The 25,064-nt window shown below is 34.9% G+C and overlaps 1 protein-coding gene across 3 annotated transcripts in view; it reads left to right on the forward strand.

Annotated features, from left to right (window-relative positions):
• Window positions 1-25,064, forward strand: part of AP3B1 (adaptor related protein complex 3 subunit beta 1) — a 178,651-nt gene that overhangs the window by 98,344 nt on the left and 55,243 nt on the right. For all 3 annotated transcript variants that reach the window (XM_068422056.1, XM_068422055.1, XM_068422057.1), the window contains 8 exons: window positions 1,065-1,241; window positions 6,565-6,751; window positions 7,697-7,827; window positions 10,012-10,117; window positions 11,454-11,610; window positions 14,365-14,539; window positions 21,593-21,665; window positions 22,509-22,615. In XM_068422056.1, coding sequence (XP_068278157.1) covers window positions 1,065-1,241; window positions 6,565-6,751; window positions 7,697-7,827; window positions 10,012-10,117; window positions 11,454-11,610; window positions 14,365-14,539; window positions 21,593-21,665; window positions 22,509-22,615 — 1,113 coding nt within the window. The remainder of the gene's footprint in view (window positions 1-1,064; window positions 1,242-6,564; window positions 6,752-7,696; window positions 7,828-10,011; window positions 10,118-11,453; window positions 11,611-14,364; window positions 14,540-21,592; window positions 21,666-22,508; window positions 22,616-25,064) is intronic.

Below are 25,064 nucleotides of genomic sequence, written 5' to 3' on the forward strand. Positions count from 1 at the left end.
TCTGTAGACACTATGCAAGACATTCTTCTGCCTAGAACAATTTTCTCATCACCTACTTCCTTCCTTCCTTCTAAGGAAGGAGAACAATGTTTTCAGGGAGGTATGTAACACAGATGCAGTTTTTAATTTGACCACCAGGTAATATAGGCTAACTCACCTTTGAGAAGAGTGTGCGTATATTATTCATTTAACTCCTAACTACTTCTAGCTAAACTCTGGGTGGACCATGAGCTTCTGTTCCATTCTGTGCTTTCCCATTTTGCTTCCCCTCCGTCTGTGACAGTACTAGGCTTTTGAAGTCAGCACCATACACGAGGAGTTCATCTAAAAACTGCTACTGCCAGTTATTTCAGTGAAACAGTCAAGTAGCTCCAAAACAGTAAGACTTGTGTGAAGTTTCTAGTCAGAGTGTTTTCAGTTAAGGGGTCAGATCCTATTCAGAAACTGAGAGCCCTAATTTTGAACTCCTGTCTCTCCAGAATTCTGTGTTCAGCTGGCCTTGAACATTTGCAAAAATATGAATCTTAACTGTCGTAAAATTTTAAATAAAAATGAAGGAAAGATAACAATAGTCTTAAAGACATTCTTGTGCTTTTAAAGTAGATAGGCAGGATTTAAGGAAGCTGTATTGTTGGAAACCATTTCTATATGAATATAGTCACAAAAAAAGCACTGTTTTGTTTCAACATGGTGTTTAACATTACCTGGTGGCAGGAGTTCCCAATCACACCTTGAAGGCTTGGATTCTCTTCTTGACTGCCACCAGCTTGTACTGTGAACATGAATATATCACTTCTGTGTGCCTCTGTTTCCATTCCTGCTCTGTTTGTCTTGTCAACTCATAATGCATGGGTTTTGGGGCAGGATCTGTATCTTACATTTGTACGAATAGTCAGTCTACCACAGTGGCCATATTGAACAGTATTTAGTTTGGATCTGTATTTCTTGCATGGCAATTGTCTTTAAACAGTATTTTGTTTAACTTGTTACCACACACAGACACATATAAGTATGCAAGTAGTCTTTGTGAATGTGTTAACTTGGAGTGCGCAATGTTTTCTCAGGTTCCGGTAGCCAGAGCCAGCATTCTCTGGCTCATCGGCGAGTACTGTGAACGGGTTCCAAAGATCGCACCTGATGTTTTGAGAAAGACAGCCAAGAGCTTCACTAATGAAGATGACCTTGTAAAGTTGCAGATCTTAAATTTGGGAGCAAAACTGTATTTAACAAACTCAAAGCAGGTAAGCTTAAACTCAGAAGTGTACGTATTTAGAGTCAGAGTAGGTTTTGTAGTCTGTATAGATCGGTGGTGATTTTTTTAATATAAGTAACCAAAACTAGTCCATATTATTCTACGAAGAAAAGCTGAACATCAGTTTTCAAGAAATCTAACAGACTAAATCTAACCATGAGTCTTTGATTATGTGCTGGATTGTAAATATGAATGTAGTGGTGGCATCAGTCTTTTTTGCCTCTCTCTTTCTTGGGGAAATTGTGGATTTTTTAATTCACATAAATAGGAAAGATTTGTAAATCGTATTAGTAATATCAGATTGGAGATTTTCCAGATGTGATTTACTGTTTTCTGGATCTAAGACCAGAATTTTCAAGGGAGTACTGTCAATCTGAACAAGAAGCTGCTTATTTTTTCTTCAGCATATCTAAAAGGAGATGTCAGCAAAAGTCCTTGTTACGTCTTTCCATCAGTGCTCATCTTAAAGATAGTGACTGCTTTCCCTTTTTATGTATTTCTTACTATTTCACTTTACTTTGTGGAGGGGGTGGGTTTTGATCATCTCTAGTAATAAAGATAATCTAAAAATGCCAGAGAGTACAAAAAGGTGAACTTAGGTCTCCAGGCAGCTGAAAACAATAACTATGAGAGGTGCCAGCTGCCTCATTCTTAATGACAGCACTGTGAACTTCGTCACTCTGGCTATGGAATATAGCATCTTGACACTAATTTTTCACTGAAATTCCAATTATTACTGTAAAACATTGTAAAATCAAAGTGGGTTTTTTTTTCCGAATGTAGAAGAAATGTATTGTCTGAGATGTACACATTTTCCTGGGCTGCTAGACCATTTTGTTTTACAACAGCTTGGACAGCACAAGATCTTGTACCTCGGCAATTGTGCTGTCTGCTTGTTTCTTGATAGCTATATCCAACTGCAGACTGGATCTGTCTGAGACTTTATTCTGTAGCGCATGTGGGAGATGAACTCACTTGCCATGCATTCACATAAGAATGAATGCTTGTTCTTTGCTTATACAGTCTAAAATGGGGCAGTAACAAAAGGTGACTTCTTTCTGTCACTGCTCATCTTAATGAAAAAGCTGACAGAGCTAAGGAAATATTAGGCTGATTATCTAAACTGTCTCTTTGTGGCCCATTATATAATATTTACTAATTTTCCATATAATTTTTGTAATTTTACACTAATTTTTCCACACCATATTTGGCAAAAAATCCATTGCCTACAAGGGGATGATGATTTCTGTGACACTCTTTTTCCAGTTTCATGTCTTAATACATTATAAACTGTCATTGTAAGTGTTGCATAATCCTTTGTTCAAATACAGTAATGATGATAAAGCACAATAAACTGTCTCCTGAGATGCCTACTAAATGATGAATTTCATCAAAGGGTGTTTTCCTCTTTTAATTTTAGGCTGTGGAAAAATAAGTTGTCTTCTCAAATGGTTAAGCTATTCATATACAAAATTCAAACAGAGTGTGTTGATGAATTGGCTTGATTCAAAGCTCCTTCCAAACTAGAATATGATGGGTTTGCCTTAGGCAACACTCTTCCTATAACTGCATCCTTATTTCCAGGAGTAACTCTTTTTTACTCACTCAGTATTAAAACATTTCTTTCTGTAATTACTTTAGTTCCTAAAAAGTCCAGCCATTTTTCTTTTCCAAACTTGAAGGCAAAGCTTGTACACTTTACTGCTCAATTGCCAGTCTGTCTCTCTCTTCTCATCCCCATGTTTTCTCCCTCCGTATTCTACCCCACCACATAATGCTTTTTTGATCCTTTATCTGTTTCATCCAAAGTCAATGGAGTTGTGAAAATCTCAAAGATGCAATGTCACTTTATTGAAAAGTAGTGGTAGGATAGCCAAGAGATACTCAACACCAACCAAACAGACAAGAAGAGCTCTTTCCCCAGGTGAAGGAAAGGCAGGTAAAACTCATCTGTTAAGCTTTATTTGGAGAAAAGCACAAAATTCTGGAAGAAATAAGACTTTGTTATTTTTTCCTTTTCTGTAAATGTCTTATTTTATTTGCTGGTAATTTCCTTAGGCATATGTTCAAATACTTAAGGCAGCACATTCTAAGGAATGCTTTTAAGATTCAGGATTTTTAATAAGAATCTCCAGTATCCTTTAAATCCTGTGATCACCCCATGAATTTTCAAAGGCTGTTTGTAATTTAAGGAAGAGTTTCAAGTTCAGTCCTATCTGGATAAATATGTAATAAGAACAGGCTTTCCTCTAGTTGTCAATGTTATCTGGTAAACTTGCTTCCTTTTTTTCATCACTTACAGACATAAAAATCCCTATGAATGTGCTAGGTAGCTGTTTAAATGGAGATCATATAAGAGAAAGAGTTATGCAGAAAATGTCATGGAATTATCTTAGCTGTTTCTTGCACAGGAAGAATAAAGAGATTTTGGTGGGTTTCTGTTGCGTAGCATAGTCCTACTCAGGAAAAGTCCTGAGTAGTCCTAGTGTGTAAATAGATATGTCAAATGTGGTTTAACACAATAGCCTTGTCTTATGTATCTAAAGAATCAAGTTACTGCAAGCTAATGATATCAAAGAGTGGATAGAGAGCTGTTTCTCTCCCATTGTAGAGCCTTATCTATTGGTCATAGTTGTATTATAAAATTTTTCAAGTAGAGATCTACCAACAGGTTAATTGCTACTAATATAGGATAGGCATTAAATTCTCAAATAGAACTACTGCCATTGGAAAATTCTAGAAATGTTGCTAAAGGATGACTTGAAGTATACTTTTCATATTAGCCAAACCAAAATGTACAAAAAATAGTAATAGATTCTAACAGTGTGGGGATAAAAGAAATGATATTATGCCTATATAATGAGCATGTCCAGATAACAGGTGATGTTGACATGATAATAAATGTATTATATTATATATGAGAATATTTTGTCTTACTGTTCTATGAAGCAGTCATGGTGTGCAGATTCTGTCATACTTCACCACATTAACGTGCTTGCTCAAATCATTTCCAGCTTCTTATGAATATTCCTTTGTTGGAAAAACTGATGTGTATTCATTAGTTTATTTTTTGTTTTAATTAAAATTAATTGTTTCTATTAGCTACCTCCATGTACAAAAGCTTTGCTACTTGTTTGGTTGCATTGCCATAAGATAAGAAAAAAAAATAGTGTTTTCTTGCTGTTTTCATGAAAACTATTTATACTATATATGATGCTTGCAAGGAGACTTTTTGCAGATATGGAGCATTCTTCCATATAAATTTGTTGTGTCTTTATCTGTATTGGACAATATGGAAAAGATATTTTAGGGGAGAAGAAAGGGAGGAGGAAAAGGGAAAGGATTATGGAGAAAATGATCCCATTAAAGAAATTGCAGTCTTTTAGGATCAACTCTTTGTCTAGTTCCATCAACACTACTGAAAAAGTGCCCACCATGATAGCAAGGCCCTCAGCTTTTCCCATCCCTATAGCAATTCAGAAGCAAAGACCACTGTGTTTTATGATCCGTTCTTCTGAGCTTTCTGCCATGACAGCAAGGACTCGTTTTGTTTTACAGGGTAGAAGTGATGACAAAGGCTGCAGGAGGTTCAATTCACGCTACCTAGGAACCCTCCCTTCCAATCCTATTTAGATTGAACAGCATAAGTCCTGCATGAGTGCAGGTTATGTATGTTCTGTCTGATGCAGTTGTTTAAAATTTTATACCCTGGTATAGAAATAGCTGCCAATAAGCTGTAAAATACATATGGGAAAGTTTTACCTTTCCCAGAGCTAAGACAGTACCTTGAAGGAAAAAACATCTTTTCACAGAACCATCCTTGGGTATCAGAGAGAAAAAAGAAACGAAAAATGTTTCACTGGAAGGTTTTTTTAACTATGCTTTTACTATTATTCTAATGTAATATTACTATTTCCTTCAAATCTTCGGTACCACGGTGTATTTTGTGAAATGCTTGCATAGATTACATTGTATGTGGTTAAAATTAAAACCATATTTTAGTTACTGTGTATTTCACTTACAGGAGTTAATCAATATTCTGAAAAAGTATTTTTACATCTCTAGAAAAAACTTTAATTTGCATCCTCAAGGTGGAAATTATTAAAGTGAACTTTTCATAGCAAATTGCACATAATAAAATTTACTTTTTTACGTATTTTTCCACTCACGTGATTGAAACTGTGTTATTGTTATACCAGCATGATAAACAAGATACATATGCAAGGTTGTTTCTTTGTATAAAGAAGTCCTCCTTGACAATACATTTTTAACCCTGTGTTATTAATCCATTCTGAGTTGAAATACTAAAAATTTACTTACTTATGACAGTATATTATTTTTGCTCTTTTTCCTGTTTTCTTGTATATAAAGTAAGTTGCATACTTCTTTCAAATGTATCTAATGGATACAACTCTGTTCAGCACTATTGTTCTGGTTACACTATGTTATTTCTAAGATACTGGGGAAGTCTTCCTGATATTTTATGTTCTTCTTTTAGTTTTAAAAATGTAACTGAATTATTAAAATTATTTAATAGATGTTAATATTCTCAGACATCAAATTAGGAAGTCCTATTATGCTGTAAAAAGCTGTGATAATACAAGTTGCTCTCTTACATAAATAAATAAATGACTGATATTACTGGAGGCTTTAAGCTTCAACAAAAAAATGGAAGAAGTCTTTTATCCTGGTTTTTAGAGGGCATCAGCAGCTTGCTTTTATGAAAAAGTAACAGCTAAATGCACTGCAAATAATTTGCAGTAATCCAGTTCAGTGATTCATGTGTCTGCTTTAATGGGTCATAATTCAGGATAAAGTAACTGAGTGCAGTCAGAGTGCAGACACTGCTTATGCCAGGGACAGTATCTCTTCATAAAACACACCTCAGCAGAAGCAGTTTGCCAGCCCCCTAATACCCTCTGATGTTTTGATGTCCTGCATATTTTTCCGATTAAGTTTTGAGTGCCATGTTTTTAGTTGTATTTCCACATTCATTATCCTCACGTAGACCCTTCAGCGGGTTTGCCATATATGATTATTTTTTTAATGATGCCTTTCTTTCCACTTCAGCAGTTTAATAATCTAGCACATGGCTGCTTCTGAGTACTCAGCATTCACCTCCCCAATACAGAAGAGGACATGTGCTTTGGCTTCAGAATTCCATTTGCAGCTTTAGAAATGCATATTCCCCATGGAACAACATTTGTTTGACATAACCATTCATTTTTATTACCTCTTTAAATATGTTTATCCAGAGTTATCAATAATCATAAATAACTTGTATTCTGTTCTTGTCCTGTTTTTTTCCACAGACAAAATTGCTTACCCAGTACGTATTAAATCTCGGCAAGTATGATCAAAGCTACGACATCAGAGACCGTACAAGATTTATTAGGCAGCTTATTGTTCCGAATGAGAAGAGTGGAGCTTTAAGCAAATATGCAAAAAAAATATTTCTGGCACAGAAACCTGCCCCATTGCTTGAGTCTCCTTTTAAAGGTATAACTGCCAAAATCATTTGGTAAATGTTCATTGTGTAAAGGAATGTGGCAGCCTATTCTGTTTCAAATATGCTCCCAAATTGTGTCACTTAGCAAATACAAGTGATTAATATGCAAGGATACTCGCTCGGCTTACATGCTTTTCAGCAAGCAAGGTTTGCGTGTATTTCTCTGATGATAAATCCTGACAAACCTATCCATTTCTATTCATGTGGATTTTAAATTTGATTTAAATAACAGAGGGTGTGTCTTTTGACAAAACTATTCTTCTATTTAGGAAAATAGCTTTAGTCTTTTATCTGGACGTTAATAGAAGATTGTTAATGTGAATATTGCAAATGTTTTATGAATCTGAAATAAATTGAATCTCAATAGATGAGATTTTTATTGTTTTTCTTGAAAGTCACAGTTTTCCCTCTACGTTCTCCCTGTCTTTTTACAAGTAAGAACCGTTGTCTGTCTTCTCAAATTAAAAGGTTATCAGGTTACCTTAATTAAAAATGCTCTGTTATTGTGACGATTTGCAGTTTTAATTTTCATACTTACTTAGTCCCAGTTTTGAAGCGCTAAAAGGAGCTCTATCTTGAAGAAAAACTATTAAAATTCTGGATGTGTTTGTGCCAAGACATGTATATGGATTGTTTAACTGTGCTGTCATTCTTAATATTCACAGTAAAGTAATTTTTAGAGAAGCTACATTTCAGAGCAACACCTCTAAACACACTGACTGATTAGCTTTTTTATTGACCATTATGGGGGAGATTATTGTAATCTATGGACTGAAATCAGTTTTTTGACCTATGAAGAGCTTCCTAGTTTATATTTATTCCATGACATTTGAGGTAATATAATAGCAATTACCTTTAGCCCTGATTAAGATTGCTCTTTGTGGCAGAGCTCATGGTGTTTGTGTATTTGTCCCCTCCCCCCCTTTTTTTAATAGATCGGGATCATTTCCAGCTTGGCACCTTGTCTCACACGCTGAATAGCCGAGCCACCGGCTACCTGGAGCTGTCTGACTGGCCAGAGGTGGTGCCTGACCCCTCCGTCCGAAACGTCGACATAGCCGAGTCGGTATGTCAGGATCATTAAAAGTAACTTCACTCAAGGCACTCATCAATATAGAGTATTAGCCTAAAATACAAGTATTTAAATGCTATCTGTATGCTGTACTGAAAATGTTGATGCATGTGAACATCCATGTTGCTTACCTTAGCTTGGAAAACAAACATTTGGAAACCTGCATGATGCTCGCTCTTTTTAATGAGAGAAGTGAATCAACTGTAAGCCACTTCTGCTTCACTTGTGAATTTTTTCCTCTCCATCTCACTTTTGATTTCATACCTCTTCTATTCACTATGCTGCAGTATGTTAATTGCTGTGAATGATGAGTGTAGCTGGACTACCAAAGTAAGAGGTGAGCAGAGGTTTGTTCATGTACAAGTCCACATCTAAACAGAAAAAAATAGATAATATAAACAAAAGGCAGCATTAGGGGGAAAAATTATGTAAGTTTCAAAGTGTAAAGTTTGGAAGAGACTAGAGTTTACATTTCAGATCATCTGGAGATCATTAGGAAAGTTTTTAATAAGAAAATGTAATCTATTAGCACACTAGTCATTTGTTGACATTACAGGGCTGGTCTTCTACTACCAATAGTTTTTTGTTACTGGATTGTAAACTCTGAGGCAATCATGTTCTGGTACCGGAGTTGTGATTCATGCATCAGGTACCAGAGTCCTACTAAATGTCAGTGAAAGCTATTGAACAGTAACAGAAATATAAATGTATATTTATGTAGTGTGCTGGTGATAGTCCTAGAGGTATGTCCAGGTAGACGCAGAAAAGCACGTGGTCCTTGTCAGGCGCCACCTTTTACAGTAAATCACACATGAATGAATTTGCATATAAAATATTAGGCATAGAATGGATATAGAAAATTCTAAAAAATAGGTATGACTTGCAGAAGCCAGTGAACAGCAATGTGGTAGAACAAGCATTTCTCCTTAGTACTTTGATATTACTTGTCTACTTTCTTATATACATTTCAGAAGAAGAGGTATTTGTATACAAACTTCTGAAAGCTTTTATGGGGAGAATCTGAAGGTAGTCATCTCAAGCGAGGGATTATAAATGATAGGGTTGGCATGAAAGAATGTGCGGAGGTGCCTTTGTCCATAAAAACAAAAAGTATTGCAGGAAATTGATCAAATGGTGTAACATCCATCTACAACATAATAGAAAACATCTCCCTTCAAGCATTTAAACCTCGAAACAAACATGAAAATCCTTTAGCCATGTTTTTTTGCAAGTATTTTCTTTGGAGTGTGTCTCATTGTCATTAATTTTGTGGTTCCTATAATACTGCACGTGCATAAACAATGTATGTGAGTGAAGCTGAGTTGTTAAGCTGCAATCCACAATTAAATTGTCATTTGTATCCAAAATAATATTGTTTTTTTTAAATACCAATTGCTGGTTGGAGCATTACAAAGCTTTAGCAGCTTTTCGTGTTTAAAAGGAAGCCAGTGTGTCTCTAGAGCCGTACACATTGCAGGTCAGTCTTAGAGCTCTTTCAAAAGCCAGTCTTATTCCAGATCAGAGCGGTCACTGAGGCAGACGTGTATCACTCTGTTGATATAGTTTTGTGTCTATTTGTTTTTTTGCTGGCCTGAGTTTTTCGTCTGTTTCTCTAGTAGTATATATGGAAAGAAAAAAATCTGGCCCAAATATTGCCATGTTCTGGTGTTGTCTAGGTGGTAAGAATGACTTTGATTTGGAGAATTGCAAAGGAACTGAAATACAATTCCTCTGTGGCTGCTGGAACTTCTTCTGCCTACTGGGTCCACATCTCTTTTCCCCTAAAACTTGGCATGATAAAGGTGGTGATTAGCCATATTTACCCTTCATTCTAGTCATAGGCTAAACTCAGCTGGATCCAGAGATAAAACTCTCAGACTTCAAGTTCTTTTGGTGTAGAAATTTATTTATGGTTACTGATGCTTTTAATCTGCCTTAGTAAATCTTTTTCTAAACTCTCTAATAGACATATCTCACCTTTTATAGGTATGTAGAAAACTTTTAGTTCTCCTAATTGTGTAAAGTAAGAGAAGTTTAATAGTTTCTATTGACTTGCTTAGAGGATTTATTTAGAAACTGCTTAATACTACTACTGCGAGTGTTTTTCTTTGCTGTGTTGTGTGTATATTTTTGAATTGCTAGTTGTAAAAGTAAACTTAAGTTGAAATTTATTTACAGGCAAAGGAATGGACTGGAATTCTAGGTAAGAAAGAGAAACCTACTGAAAAGTTCTATTCTGAGTCAGAAGAGGAGGAAGATGAGTCTGCCAGTACCAGTGCATCAGGTGGGTGTTTCATCTCTGCTGCCTGGAGGACTGTATCTTCAGAACTGGCCACTACTTAAAAAGAATCAGAAAAAATTTCAGAAAAAAGCCAGAGCTATGTATAAAATCAGGAAATGGGGAGGAAATTTTACATTCATTGTAGCTGTGCAATAACTGCTGATTTTACAGATATGGCTTTTGTGTTTATTAAATTAGTTAGACTTGGCTTTATTTCCCAGTTAAAAAAGCTGGCATGCTATTTTCATCCTGCTTTGAGTCTACTAAGAGCAGTGAGACTTTGTAACTCCAGTTAGAACCAGAGGCACCTAACTTTTTGTGGGAAGAGTGCCAATATGGTTTCTTGTTGGAAACCATAAGTCTTGAGTGTTTTTTGGAATTCGTTGTTGATGAAGCACTATTTTGATAGCATGTGCTTCTGCGTTGATAAATGGCCAAACTTAATTGTGTAGTCTTTCATGGGGTTTATTCAGTAAATTGTGTTATAGTATTGCTCTCAAATTCTACACGACATTTTCTATTTATTATAATGGGGGTGATGATGGAGAAGATAACTGACAACTGCCTATCAAGTTCAGTGAGCAAAGGTTCTTTTGACCAGTCTCCCACTTAATGCCAAATAGGCAGTTCCCCAAGACAGCCGTTTCAGTAGATGTAAATATAGTTCAGATGTAGTGAAGAACATAATTCTCCCAGGTCCAGACTTTACACACAGAAAATGTTTAGCATTAGAGACTTATAAGAATTATCAACATCTAGTTGAACGGAAGAAGGGCACTTTAAATCTGAATATGAAGCGTCTTACCCCTCACTCCTAAACTGAGGAAATATGCAGAAGTGCTTAAGAATTGTATCACTGAAATTAATGATCTCTGAAGCAAGAAAAGAATATATTCACTTCAGATATTTGAATATTTGGTAACTATATGATTTATTAGAGGATTAATAATTTGTTTAAATCAGTGATTCAATCATCGTCACTATCAATATTCAGAACAGGTTATCTAATTAAGCAATAGGTTGAAAAGATAATCTTGCAGTTAAGTGAATGTATAGATTAGAGAATTTGAGGTCATCTCCAACTCCTGATTGGGTTATGTAATTTTGAAGAATCCACATGCAATTAATTTATTATTGGGCTTTCTAATTTAATTAAGTGTAATACTGTAGGCTGAAGAGGACAGGTCTTTAACCAACAAAATTACACAGGGTAAATAATGCTGAAAGTTGCAATTGGATTATAAAATACTAAAACATTGTTTTATTTCAAACAAATATTCCTAAAATGCTAATTATCTAAGATATTTAGAAAAAATTGTAAGAGTTGTTTTTATTTCAGAGAGTGAGTCTGGCAGTGAAGGTGAGAAGGAAGATAAGGAGGAAGACAGCAGTGATGAGAGTAGTGGGAGTTCCTCTTCCAGCAAAGAATCAAGTGACAGTGAATCAGACAGCAAAGAGAGTACTGCAAAGAAAACATCTAGAGCTCCTGATGAAAGGTAGCTATTACGGTTTTAATTTTTTGTAATACTAGCTGTTAAAGCACTCTTCCTGAAAACAGTCTGTTAAGCCTTTAATTAGGCTTTTTTGGGGGTCTGTTGGCCAAGGAGTGATGTCTCCTCTTTCAGTGTATGCCAGTAATATTCAATGTATGAACTGGGTTCATATTTTCATTAATCAGACTACTCTTATGCTTGGAATTAATTTCTGACTTCAGTAAAATCGTGGGTGGCTTTTTTAGAATTGGTGTAACCTTGGGAGGCTGAGTAAGTGATCAAACAGTTGTGTGAAACACTTAATTACCTTTTGCAGCAATTTTGCTGAGAGCTAAAATTAAGTCCTTCAACACTTTGCCATTATGTAACTAAGACAATTGATTTTTCTAAATAATGTTATATTAAAAAGATTATGATCCAAATATTAGGGGCAAGGGCTGTGAAGGGAAACGGTCATAAGATATTTAAGTGTTAGCGCTTTTTAAGATTGCCCATTATCAACAGCATTATCATGTATTAAAGTATCATTAAAATTTTGAGTAATTGGGGCTAATACCTTGGATTGTATGAATCTGTTTCTTCCACTACTGTAAGCAAGTGGCCTCTGCAGACATGATCACCCTTTACTCTGTAGTCTGCTGCCAGCTCACTTGATGAGTTTGCAGCTCAGCTCAGTCGTGGCTGACAGCGCTGATTGGGGTGCAGTATGCACTCTGCTCCTTTTATTACAGACAGTAATTAAAGCAGCTCGCCTTGCCACTTCCATAACAAACACAGCATAATGCCCTAATTATGACTTTATTAATTTAAGTCAGGATTTAATGATTTTAAAAGTGATTTATATTGGTTTTCCTGTTCAGAACAAATGAAATCTGTAGGTTAAATTAATACAGGCTTTTCATCATCACAAAGCTAAAAAGCTAGTTACCAGTAAATTCTTTTCATTAGAATAACATCTGAAATTTTAAGCAGTAAGGTAAACAGTGATTACCCATCAAAACTGGCTGATGTACAATAAAGTAACATTTTTAATCTTGAAATCTAGTTTTAAAGATAAGCTAAATTGCTGAAAAACAACTTAATTTATATAATGGGTTCACAATAACCTACTGATGATGCAACTACAGCTAGTTGATGCAACTACAGCTTCTGTTCCATTGCAATGAAGGAAATGTAGATAATTTTGACAGTACCTGTGTTATACATCATGAAGAAGAAGCTTTGAACATTATACACCAGGGAATTTTTATGTTTAGCTCATTGACCTCAAACAAGTTTTAAATGTTGTCATATTGAAATGAAATTTTGATAGTACCTGTTTTTTCACCATGATTTTAACAATCAGGTATGCTCCATTAGACTGTTTTTGTGAATTGTACTCTTGTTTAATTTTTAGCTTTGCAAGCTTCAAGGTTGATGCTTTCAGAAAAAATGGTTTTGACTAAAATTTTAGGGGTTGATTTCAACTTCAATTACATGGGTAGGCATTATTAGCATGGCTTAAATGTTAATATTGATTTTTAATTTTTATTAAATTTCATTTAGGCAATTCAGTCCTAGGAAGTTCTTGGAAGGAGGAAGGCATTGCCCTAACTATTTTCCTTTCTGTTATGTTAGATTTTTCAATTCCCCTTCTCTATATGTTTCCCTTCTAAAAACATTGCTATCTCAACCAGTAATGCAGCATAGTACAGTCCTTTGTACTGCTCCTAAAGATAAGCAAAAATGTGTAACAATTAATTTGAGCCCAAAGGGACTCTTAATAGTTGAGTGGCCTGGATTTGTTTAATTGTTGTTGACCTTGTTACCCTTCAAGCACCTTAGTAACCAATTTATTGTCTTGGGGTAGAAGCTGAATCAGGTGTTGTATGAAACATCTGATTTGGAAGTATAAAATGGTTGCCTGCAGGTCCAATAACAGCGTTTTTTCCTATATGCAATACTAATTTATCTGCTCTATGATAACTATTAGAAAACAGTTTTCATTTCCTGCGATATTTCTAGGTAGTAACTCCCCACAAGACAGAAGGGTAATATACTAAATGGTAGTTACAGTATTATTAGAAGCAAACAAGGCAGATCTTAATAATAATCAGTAGCTGTTAGCACAGAGCAACATAATCCAACATTGCCAGGGTGAACAGAACTTTACTGTGTGAAGAATAGTGTCTCTGAAGTCCATTAGCTGTAAGGTACTCAATATGACCAAAGGTGCCAGAATGTAATAGCTCTTCTGTATAAACTCTTTAATGGGTTGAAATATTTGTAGATATTATAGGTCTTATTTCTAGGTGGTTTGATTTAGAAGAATTAACGAAGGAATAAATGCAGTGCATTGATTTTTTTTTTAAGGCAACGTTACTTTGCAAAAACATCTTATAACCTATCAAGATTCTGTTATTCATAGGTGGAACAGTCTGAAGGTTTCTTTATATAAAAGGGTGTCTGCACTTCTTTCTGAAATGTCACAAGCTTGATGCATACAAATAATAGTTTTACTATTTAATATGTTCACATTTTTGTTTGGATGTTTTGCTGTTTAGATTATATGTGATGATTTATTGTGTAATGTGATAGAACAATTTTGTGTACCCTTAAATAAGCTACTGCTTCTGCCATCTTATCTGAGTTTTTTATCATGAAGAAATACTGACTTAAAACTCATTTAATAAAACTTTGAAATATTAACTTAGGATATTGCCTAAGGAGATTCCTTTTGTGGTTTTACATGTCTCTCATTTTTTTTTCAATATGTAGCGATACAGAGGACATTAAAAAGAAAGCAAAGGGGATCTCCAAAAAGAGAAGCACATCCAATTCCTCTGATACAGAGTCCACTTCATCAGAAGAAAGTTCTTCAGACTCCAAGACAGAACCAGACTCTAAAAGTGACTCTGAGTCTGGAAAATCTAGAAGTGCTACCTCTAGTAAGGTAAAATACATTTTAAAAAAAAACGCTATAAAATATGAAAAGATGCATCTAACCATCTATACATGTTTCTTTCTGCAGGAATGGAGGTGGGTAGTGGTTTTATGGATATCTATAACCCAAGAATTTATGAAAAACATTTTTGACCTTTCATAAAAAGACCAATTCCAAAGTAGTTTGATAGTTTAAGCAAGTAAGAATATTTTATAATGAAAAAGCCTATTTTATTTTTAATTCTAGTATATTTTTACTCCAGATAGATGAAGAATAATAGAACCTAATTATTTTTTTAGATTATTGTTGGACTGATGAAAGCATAGTACATGGGTAATTTGCAAAAATAATACCCTAATTTGGGATGATTATTATATTAAAATGGAATCTTAAAGTATAACTACTGCAAGACCTGGGTCTGACGGGAACAAAACCAAGAAACAAATGTTAGTACATTGTTTCTTAAGAGTTTGAAGACATTGTAGTAGAACCACTATCTTTGTTTTAAAATTTCATGTTAAAATTGAGAGTAGTACAGTTAATGCATCTATACTTGAGGTGTGTACATAGATTAGCAGAGTTATTATTCTTAATGAGTAATCAACTTTTTATTGCTCTGTTTGATAGGAATAAAGCTTATAAAGGCTTCCATTACTTCAAATTGTACTAGCTTTCTTACAACATTTATGGGGTAGCAAACTTTCAAATATGTCTTTTAAATTGGATCTGGAAATGTGTGAAGATGCAAAAGTATTCAACAGAACTATTCATGTGTCAGTTAAGTTTTAATTGCTTACCTCAGTGAAGAAAAAGAGGTTAAAAGTTTATTATACTCAAGCTAGTTATTATAGAGCTAAAGCTAATAGCATGAATTGATTTCTGTTTCTCTACCTACTTTTCATTTAAAAATAAACAAATGAGAAACTTCATGCTAAATTTGTTAAGGTAGAAGAATAAAAAAATTTCTGAAAATTATTTTTCAGTTATCAAATATTTCCTGTGCATTTCTTTCTGTATACTTTATAAATATTTGAAGGGTAGAATTGTATCTTGGAAGTTTCCATTTTAATAATGATATGTGGTTTTAAGTGATACTCTGATGCATTTTAAATTAAGCCAAGATATTTCAGTCAAGAGTTCTGTATAGATTGCTGAATAGTCAAAACAGACATCATTTGTTGCATTTGATGCAATTGTAGAAGCTGGTGGACAAATGTGTTTTGAACAGTTAAGAGGGAAGGCTGTAAATTTATTAAGCTGTTTCAATGTGCATTTCTTTAATTGAGAAGGTAAGGCTCTGTATTTCTCTAAATCTTGAACTTACATTGTACATGGTCTTTGTTTTGTAACTTTGTAGGTCCACTTAGGAACTCTGAGTTGTAACCTTAACTTTTAGTCAGTTCCCTTCTACGAAGTAGAACAAAAGATAAAGTGACTGTAGTGTTTGAGAAATGGAGGTGTGTTTGCATGGTTTGATCAATGTCTCCTGCCCAAATACCACACTGGATGACGCACCTATATCAAAGTTTTTTCTAGTAGAGAAGCCAAACTAGATCTTGCCAAAAAATGGTAGCACAACAAATGAAACCTGAATCCTCTCAGAATAAACTCCTTCGATGCTAGATGGAATGTGAAGGTTGCGGCTTCTCATATTAGCACGGTATTTTTTCACCAGAAAGTAATAGGTACTCTGACCTGCTTAATTCTGAGCAGCTACTCCAAAACCATACTGAAGCAATAGTGTCTTCTCTCAGCTGCATTTGTCCGTTTTTCTGAGAATATTAGCGCCATTGTTCATGATTTCTTTCACTACAGTTATCTAAACTGTTCTGGTTCTTTCGCAGGATATGTGAGGACTACTAGCATAAAGAAGCTTTTTGTATTTTAAAACATCAGTCAAGAATGTGCGAAGTCAAATATAATGAGTACTATGAGAACTGGAATGTCCAAGAAGCTTGGGATTATTTTGTTGAAGTCAATGGCAAATTGTCAAGCCCTTGGATTTTAAGAGAAGAGAAAGAACATTGCAGTAGTCCTGAAGTCTTACTTGATTAAGAAGCTCCTAAAAGAAATATGTTATAAATACTTTTTGTTACTAGGCAATTGACAAAAGACTTGATTAGAGTCAAAGGGTAGAACTGAAAAATTGCAAAGCTTTTAAACTTCACAAGAAATATTAAAACAAATTGCAATGGGTTTATATTGTGGCAGCAAGAAAAGAAGCAAGGAGATTATTGAAAAGATAGCATAGAGCTCACTATGCAAAAGCTAAATGTCTGTGTTCCTTAAATTCTTTTTCACTAAGAAATTAGTACATTTAATGTAAGGGCAACAAGCTATGGCTGATGGACTGTAAACAGCAATGCTCATATCTGAAAGGGGCAGGGAGGAAGTTAATTCAATGCTCTTGAACATAGAGGACTGTTTCAGTGTACTATATTAATCTCTAGGACCATGAAGTTGGTTTCCATTTAAGCCATGTTGGATGCCTGCATTTGTACTTGAGGTGTTTCTGATACTTGGTTATATTCAGAAGTGTAATTGGATGAGGGGGTTGGGAGGAGAATCACAGGTATCTTGTGTCAAAGGTAATTGTTATGCTAACTAGATTTTTTGGAGAGAGACCTGTTTTGAGCCCTGTGATGATAGGTGGAGCTAACTGATGATAACCTAGAGAAGCCCTTCCAAGCTGAAAAGAAAAGGAATTGTTAACAGACTTTAAAGAACCTTATAGATAAAGTCTTATCTAGAGCCCTTGTGTCAAGGTACATTTTACAAGAACCACTCATGTTTATTTTATTTCCAGGAAAATCTTGGAATTTTTCTGCTTCTTACGTGACGTTTTCAGGCCACCCAGGAAGCAGATGGTTTCAGCCAGGCTGTCAGAAATGCATGTTTTTATCCTGATAGATTTTTATTGGAAAAGCCACTGCTTATGTTATTCTGCTACAGGGTATTTTTAATTTGATCAGTGTTTATGGGGAGATGATTCATTAGGATTTCCTTTCCTTTTAAATAAAACTGAAAAAATTTTCTGAAATACATATTGATAAGAGGACTAATTAGTAGGCTCTATTTTTATAGTTTCTCAGTTTGCCACACATTATGAACTATGTTACATAGCTGATGTTTTGTGTGGTGTTTACCAGTCTGTATGTTTTATTGGGTACTATTGCCATGTTCAGCAGAATTTTCATAATACAAAAGGTTCAATTACACTCACATGGGACCTTAATTTGTGCATATATCCATGCATTTACTAGCATTAAAACAGGTTACAAAAACTTCAGATTATTTTTCCTGAATACATTGTTAATGCTTTCATATTTTTTCTCTTGAAGAATCATTTTTAAAAAGCTGTTGTGTTCACTGTAGTTGAGCTGCAGTGAATAGAAAAGTCACTCTCTTGTACTGCAATGTTTTATATCATTTTGAAATACGGGTAGTTGGAGGTGTTCACATACATACTACACTGTAGGCATAAATACTGTAGAGCTAAAATGCAGATTTGAGGATGATGTGTGTATAAGTAGATGTCTCTACAGTGGCATTTTAAAATCAGCTACTGTTGACCTCCTTATACAAGTATAATAACAGTCACTCAACTGTTAAAAACCTGATCCACTGTTTAAAAAATATACAAAAACAAATTGTCTATCTTTCTGCCTGATCTCTTTTCAAGTGCTAACACAATGAAAACAGTGGGTGATCTGTCAATGCATTTGGATTGTCAATGATGGTTTTGTATAAATATTGGGAGGATAAGAAATAAAATTCACACGGCAAAATATGATTTCATCTGCCTTTTCTCTGCAGCTCCGTGGCTCATGCTGCGGTGTGAAATTCTCATTTTACACACTTTGCAGGCGGAGCACATGAATTATGCATTGAGCAAGAGAAATCTCCTGCTTCAAGTTCTATATGCATTTACCAGGTTCTATCTCTATTACCAAGATGAATTGCAAATGGAGAAATGTTTGATGGAATATAGCTTAAATTCTTTGTTCAGTATGCTGCTTTTCCCATAGCGGGCTCTCTTGGTAGGAAACTGTTTGGGTTATATTGTAGACCTAGTTTCAAGAAAAAAGGTGAAAAAATATGTTACAGAGAAATGCCAGACACGTGAGAGCCTTTTTATTGTCTTGACTTGGAATGCAAAGCTTTTTTCATTCAATAGAAATATCTGTTGGTAGCGTTTGTTGCAGTCATTGGCTGTTTATTATTCCTAGAAAGCAAATAATTTTCTTTTCTTTGAAAAACCAAATGAAAAAATAATCATGTCTGTAATAGGCAAGACCCATGTAAATAGATTTCTTTGATGTTTTGTACAGAATTGCACACAATTAATATATATACCCATATATAGGAATATACATATGAATATGATAATATTTGTGTGTTTATGTGTATATATGGCATGCATACACACACATATAAGTAGCTGAATATTTACTTAAGCTTGACACACTTGGCTGAAGTAGAAAATAAGAAGTGATCATACTTCAACATTAGCTTTATCTTGATTTAGTTAGCTTCTGATTTTACATTTCTCAGATGGTAGGATTTTTCTTTGTTTTTTTTGTGGGCTTTTTTGGGGTTTGTTTTTTTTTTTTACAGTAAACTGATGTACTTAAGTACGGTATTTGGATAAAGTGTGCAGTGGAAGTTTTTCTTACCATGCATTACCTTGGTGTAATGATTATGTACTTGTGCCTTATCTTAGGACCATTTTATTTTATTTTGAAGTATAAGAAATAAATTCTCTTGAAGGATTTTTTCCCCATTTTGAAAGACTAATTACATAGTAGATTCAAAATAATACCAGTGCAGAAATGCATTTTCTCTTATAAAATTACATATCAAGCTTTGTGATATGTACTTAGTAACTACTTTAGAATGGCAAAATAAATAACAGAAAAGCATGCTATTGGTGTTGTTTGTGACACAGAATGTCCTATCTTAAGTGTCTTCAGTAAACAGATTAACAGTAAGAGGATTTCTTGGATATGACTCCTATTTTTTTTAAACATCTTGACCTAGCAATGCTGCCATTGGCAGAACTGAAGCATATTCAAAATGGTCATCCTTGTGCTGTAGTCTCTCATGTGGGTGAGCCACTTTTTATAGGTTTCAGTTGGCTGTATTAAAAGGGAGTGGAGAAATCCCATCTCTACTGGAATAATTAACAAAACCAGAACTCTAGCTAAAAATAACCATTAACAATAGTTGAAGATAGAACTGTATCTTATGGATAGGTGGCAGTAGGGAGTGAAAGAGTTTGGAAATTGAGGGGATTTTTTTGAAAATATATATGTATTTTGTTTAACTGTATTTCCTTTTACTATGTTCCGGTGTCTGAAGAGTTTGTAGTTTAGCAAAAACGTTGTGCTACATAGTTTATAGTGGAAGTGCTGCTGGTAACAGCTGAACCAGTGATTCAGGGCTAAATATTCACCAAACGGTGCTATAAAAATACTTGGAGCCATGGGTTTATTGGAAGAAAACTATAAGCAATGTCATTTTGGCTCAGGTCAAGCCTGTCATTAACATCAACGGCTTCAAATAGTGAGAACATTAGCTAGTTTCTTCTATATTCTTTGGAGGGAACCGAGGAATTTCTCCCAAAATAGGAAAAAAATAAGCTTGGCATTATTGTTAGTTTGCTACGGGCCATGAGGCTGAGACTAGAAGAACAGGAACGCAACTTCAGAAAGAGGGGTCATTTTATTCTGTGGTGATACTCAAAGAAAGTGATTCTAGCTGCAGCGTTTCTGAGAGGGCTCCAAGCTCCTGTGGGAATTTGTGTCCTGAGTGCCTGAAGAAGCTGTGACAGCTTGCAAGTAATGCTCAGGAAATGGAGGCCCGGATGGGCATATGGAGTTTTACTGATTTGTTTAGACCTGTTCATTTATTGGAAAAGGTAAAAGAATAATTTACGTATATGCATTTGGTTGCCACATGCTGTTGAAGAGGAAACTGGTAAACTAGAAGGTTCACAGAAGTGGGAGTCCTGGAAAAACTATGTTTAAATTACTTGCAATACCTTGGGTAGTGAGCAATGCCTCAAGGTCTAAAGGGAGTTGACAAATTGTCTGAAAGAATGACAAAGCCTTCTGTCCAGTGAGTGATCCAGAGCAGAGAGAGCAAAGGCAGAAGGAGTTCTTCAGCTGATACAGATGAAGGATGCTTAAGCACGGGTAGGAATAGCATGAAGACAGACTGTCTGATGATCATCCAGCAGGTCACATGTCCAGGTTCTGGCTACATCCAAAGATCAGTCCTTTTTACTAAGCCACCCTACTAGGAGTCCATATTGAGCTGTGACACACTAAATTCTGTCCTGAATCGTCACTGTCTAGACACGTTCTGTAGGTATGACCGACACTCACTCTTTTTAGATTGGTTGAGAACTTTTCATTTAGCTGTATTTAAACAAATTTTGTTGAAATATTCTGTTTGCTGTCACTGAGATTACTCCGTTAGTGCTCTACTCTTTACTTAAAGTACTGCCAATCCTTATTATTAGAACTCATCTTAAGGCTCGAAATTGAAACTTTTTTGGTGAGAAAAATCAACTTCTTGTTATTTGTACAGCAATTAAGTAAAATCCCAGTCAATGATGGAACAGGATCCCATACTCCTAGATAAGTGCAAATAACACTAATTCATTACTGAATGGATTTGTTTTCTTATGAAAACAGAAATGTTAGTACCCAAGTCTTTTGTCTTCAAAAAAAAAGCTTTTGTCTCTGTTTTAATGGTCTCAACAGAAGTGTCTGATCCGTCACCAAAAGTTTTCTTTGAGTACCAACTATTATTAACATTAAAAGAAAATATGGGCTTCAGAGGAGTAAATGTAACTCAAATGTGGAGTTTAGGTTCAGCTTAACTGTACAAAGAAATCTTTCTCACTAGGTGAATTCTCACTAGGTGAATGCCGAGTCCTGAAAATTAATACATTTTTCTTTTACAGCAGAGAAAATACACTTTGCTTTATGAAAGTACTAATGACTTCTCTTTTGCTGATATGGTAAAAGATTAAATATTTATGTATTTTGACAGAAAGAAGAAAAACCAGTACAAGATAGAAAAACTCCAAATAAACAAGACATGTTTCTCTTAGATTTAGATGATTGTAAGTATCTTGATTAAAGCCTCATTTTTCCCATGGCATAAATTCAATTCAGTTAATTCATTAAATTTTAAATGTCTGAAACATTTATTCTGTTAACTTATTGTACCAGCTTCCTAAAAAAAAAAAATTGCTTAACTATCAACTTAGTTTTAAGCATAATTATCACAATATGTGATTTTGTTTTATAACTGAGAAATAGTTTCTAAATTTGAATGTATTGGTATGTAACACATTTATTTTGAGAATTTTTGTATGTTGGGACTTGTTTTCTGTTAAAGTGGGCTTATTTTCTCAGGTGCCAATGGTTGTTATTTGTACAACATCTGTGCAACCTATGAACCAATTCTGATACTACAATAAGATACTAAAAATCACAATTTTGAAGAACAGATTAAAATGTAACCTTGGAAGGGTAGGTAGACTTGGTTTTGGCTGTGCTTTGTAGTGCCATTCTTCAAGTTTACTTCTATAGGTGCAACACGTGTTAGAATTACATTAATATGTACTTTGCACATGACTTGTAAATGAAAATGTGCTGCATAGTATAGATCAGACTGAAGAATAAAATAGAGGAAAAAATGGGAAAGGAGGGCAAAATATTTTTAATGTAAATAACTTGGTCTATACATACATCAGTTTTACTTACCTTTTCATTCTTTGTTTTGAGTATTGTGGCTATATGGCTGAAAAAATAATCTTCTGCTATTGAGAAACTTATATGCAATGGTGAAATAATTAGATCAAGATGTAAAACCTTTTCACACTTAATGAAAATAGCTCATTGTCCTTCCCAGTATTTTAAATTTTTTTAAAGATAAGTATCAATTGCTTTTTGACTTCTAGTCTGTCCTGTGACAACTCCTGTGGCAGTTCCTACAGCAGCTCTTTTCTCCCCAAGTTTAACAGCAGACCTAGAGGGATTAAGTCTGTCAAGTTCATCAGTCATTGATGTAAGTAGCCTTTAAAACGTGGGGTGTGTGGGTGGGTGTGGGGGGGGAGCGGTGTGTGTGTGTCTTAATTTAGGCATTTCACATTTTTTTGAGGCAGTCATTAAAGTAATTTTTTTAAAGTACTTTCACCTGTAAAGGTCTTGTATGAAATTCTGGTTTACATGCAAGTCTGGTGGCTTCTTTTGATCTGTAATAATTATATTCTGGAACATGGAGGAACGTATGAGTATTGCTTGTCTGAGAAGGATGCCTTCAAGGATTTTTAACCTTCTCTTTCAATGTCTTTTTCTCTGCCTCAGGGAAACTTTAATTCACAAATTAAATGTCCAAACTATACAAATCTTCAAATCATCTAGTTGATGCACTGTCAAAAATAAACTACAAGAAAATCACATACCTGTTAATCCTCAGCCTGTTTGCTTACCATATGTGCCACCAATTATTACATTTTGCTACTTGGAAGTAATTTTTCCTGAGTATATGAAGCATAGCCCCTGGGTGCAAATAAAAAGGGTATAGATTTACAATCAGTGGTGTATCAGTATGTGTCATGATTCATTCTGCTAGTGCTTTCTGCTTTGTAGCTCTTTCCATTAGGGAATCTCAAAACTATAGGTATAATTAAGGTTAGTAAAGTCATGGAGGTAGAGGGCATTCCGTTGTTGGGGGATAGTAGTTTGTGGGTTTTTTTGGTTTGGTTTTTTTTTAGTTATTTTCTGTGTCCAATTTAAATTTGCAATTTAATAAGGAATTGCCGCAGTACAACATGGGATACTTATCCTTGTGAAAGTGGATGGGAATGACCAGAAAAAATACCAGAGGCACAAGTATTTTTTAGCCTAGGCTTGTTTCTCATGAGGCTGGTATATAGAACCTACACTGCAACTTTAATAATTGCTGGTAAAGTACTTGTGCTGGCTTTGGGAGCGATATGTTTGCAAAATCAAATACGTCTTACATAAAGAAGGTGCATGAATGATATGACTCAAGAAATAAAAGATCTTAGCTGAGGATTCCATTTCATGTCTACAGGCATTAAAATTTGGTGTTGAAAAGTTAGACTTTCAGGTAATATGTTGGATATTAGCCTTATCTAAGAAAATTGTGATGCAATTTAAATTTCAAGCAGAGCAGTAACAATCTGTGGTCATGCAGTCACTTTACCTGATGTGTAGTCATTCACCTGTCATATAGTCTGAAAATGCCAGAAATTCTCTTCCGTGTTATTTTGCAGTGCAGTATGCAGCGTTAAGGTGGCAAGCCTGAGTTTAACTACAACTGTGTTGTTATTCCCGTGGTTGCAATCCCACAATTGCTGCTTTGCCATCCTTCATGGCTTTGACAGCTCAAAACACACGCAATCATCTGTTTTCCTGGCTCTGGGTTAGCTTAAGAATGACTCTGGTGTCTTTACTTTACTTTAGAATTACCATCTTCAAGGGTAAATTAAAGGTAGCAATCAGTAATGTCAAATACTTGAGAACACCCCCTGTTTGCCAATGTCTTTAGTCCTTTCATCATCTACAGTACATGAACACGTTTCACTCCCGCATTCATGCTTACTTTCCTCATGATTGCTACTATTTGTTTGCTGAATTGCTTCAGCCCATTCTTCAAAAGGTAGCTGCAATGAAATAGAGGTGTTAGATAGAAAGAGCTAGAAGGTATAGGCTAAACAGTGCAAGAAGTTCTGCATGAAAGGGTTGATTCTCCAAAATGCCTCTTTCTTGGTACTGCTGAGTTGCTGCTAAAACATGTAACCAGCAAAGAAGCTGCAACATTTCCTCATACTCCCTGCTCTACAAACAACCCAAATCACCTAAGAACTAATTATTGCTGCCTGGATAGTGATTGCATGTTTTGGGCTGGTTTCTGTTTTCGGATCTAAGCTCAACCCTCACTGCTGTTCGTAGTAATTGCAGATGTACATGAGTTCCTTTGCTGAGTTCTGTGCACCAGGAAGCAAGAAAAATTAAACAGTAAGGTTAAAAACTGTTCTTTCAAATGGTATCTATATATTGTAAAAAGTCTTGCATGCAAGTAGTTAAATAACTATTGTTACATGTTGTTCAGCTCCATCAGGTAATTTTCTAAAAATGAAAATATAAAAACAGCTTTTAAGACTTTATGTGGGAGTGTCCCTCTTAAAATAGTATTTTGAATTTAATCTGTGATGACTAATTCTAAAAATAAGGAGGATAGCTGTCATACTTCAGAAAACTTTTTCCTCCTTCAATGGGAGAGAAAATGAATTTAACTGTAGGGCACATGCCAAACTAACAGTGAGAAATTAATTTATTACTAGGCAATAGAGAGCATGGAGTAAAAATAGATAAGTACAGTATATGACCCTAATATCAAAGAAATGTAGCAGCCACTTAGCTTGGAATGTGTCAGGCAATCTATTATTCAAATCGTTCAGCACTGTGATTAGATACAGTTTTTAGAA

The sequence above is a fragment of the Nyctibius grandis genome, chromosome Z (assembly GCF_013368605.1).
Source record: "Nyctibius grandis isolate bNycGra1 chromosome Z, bNycGra1.pri, whole genome shotgun sequence".
NCBI classification, from domain to species: Eukaryota; Metazoa; Chordata; class Aves; order Nyctibiiformes; family Nyctibiidae; genus Nyctibius; species Nyctibius grandis.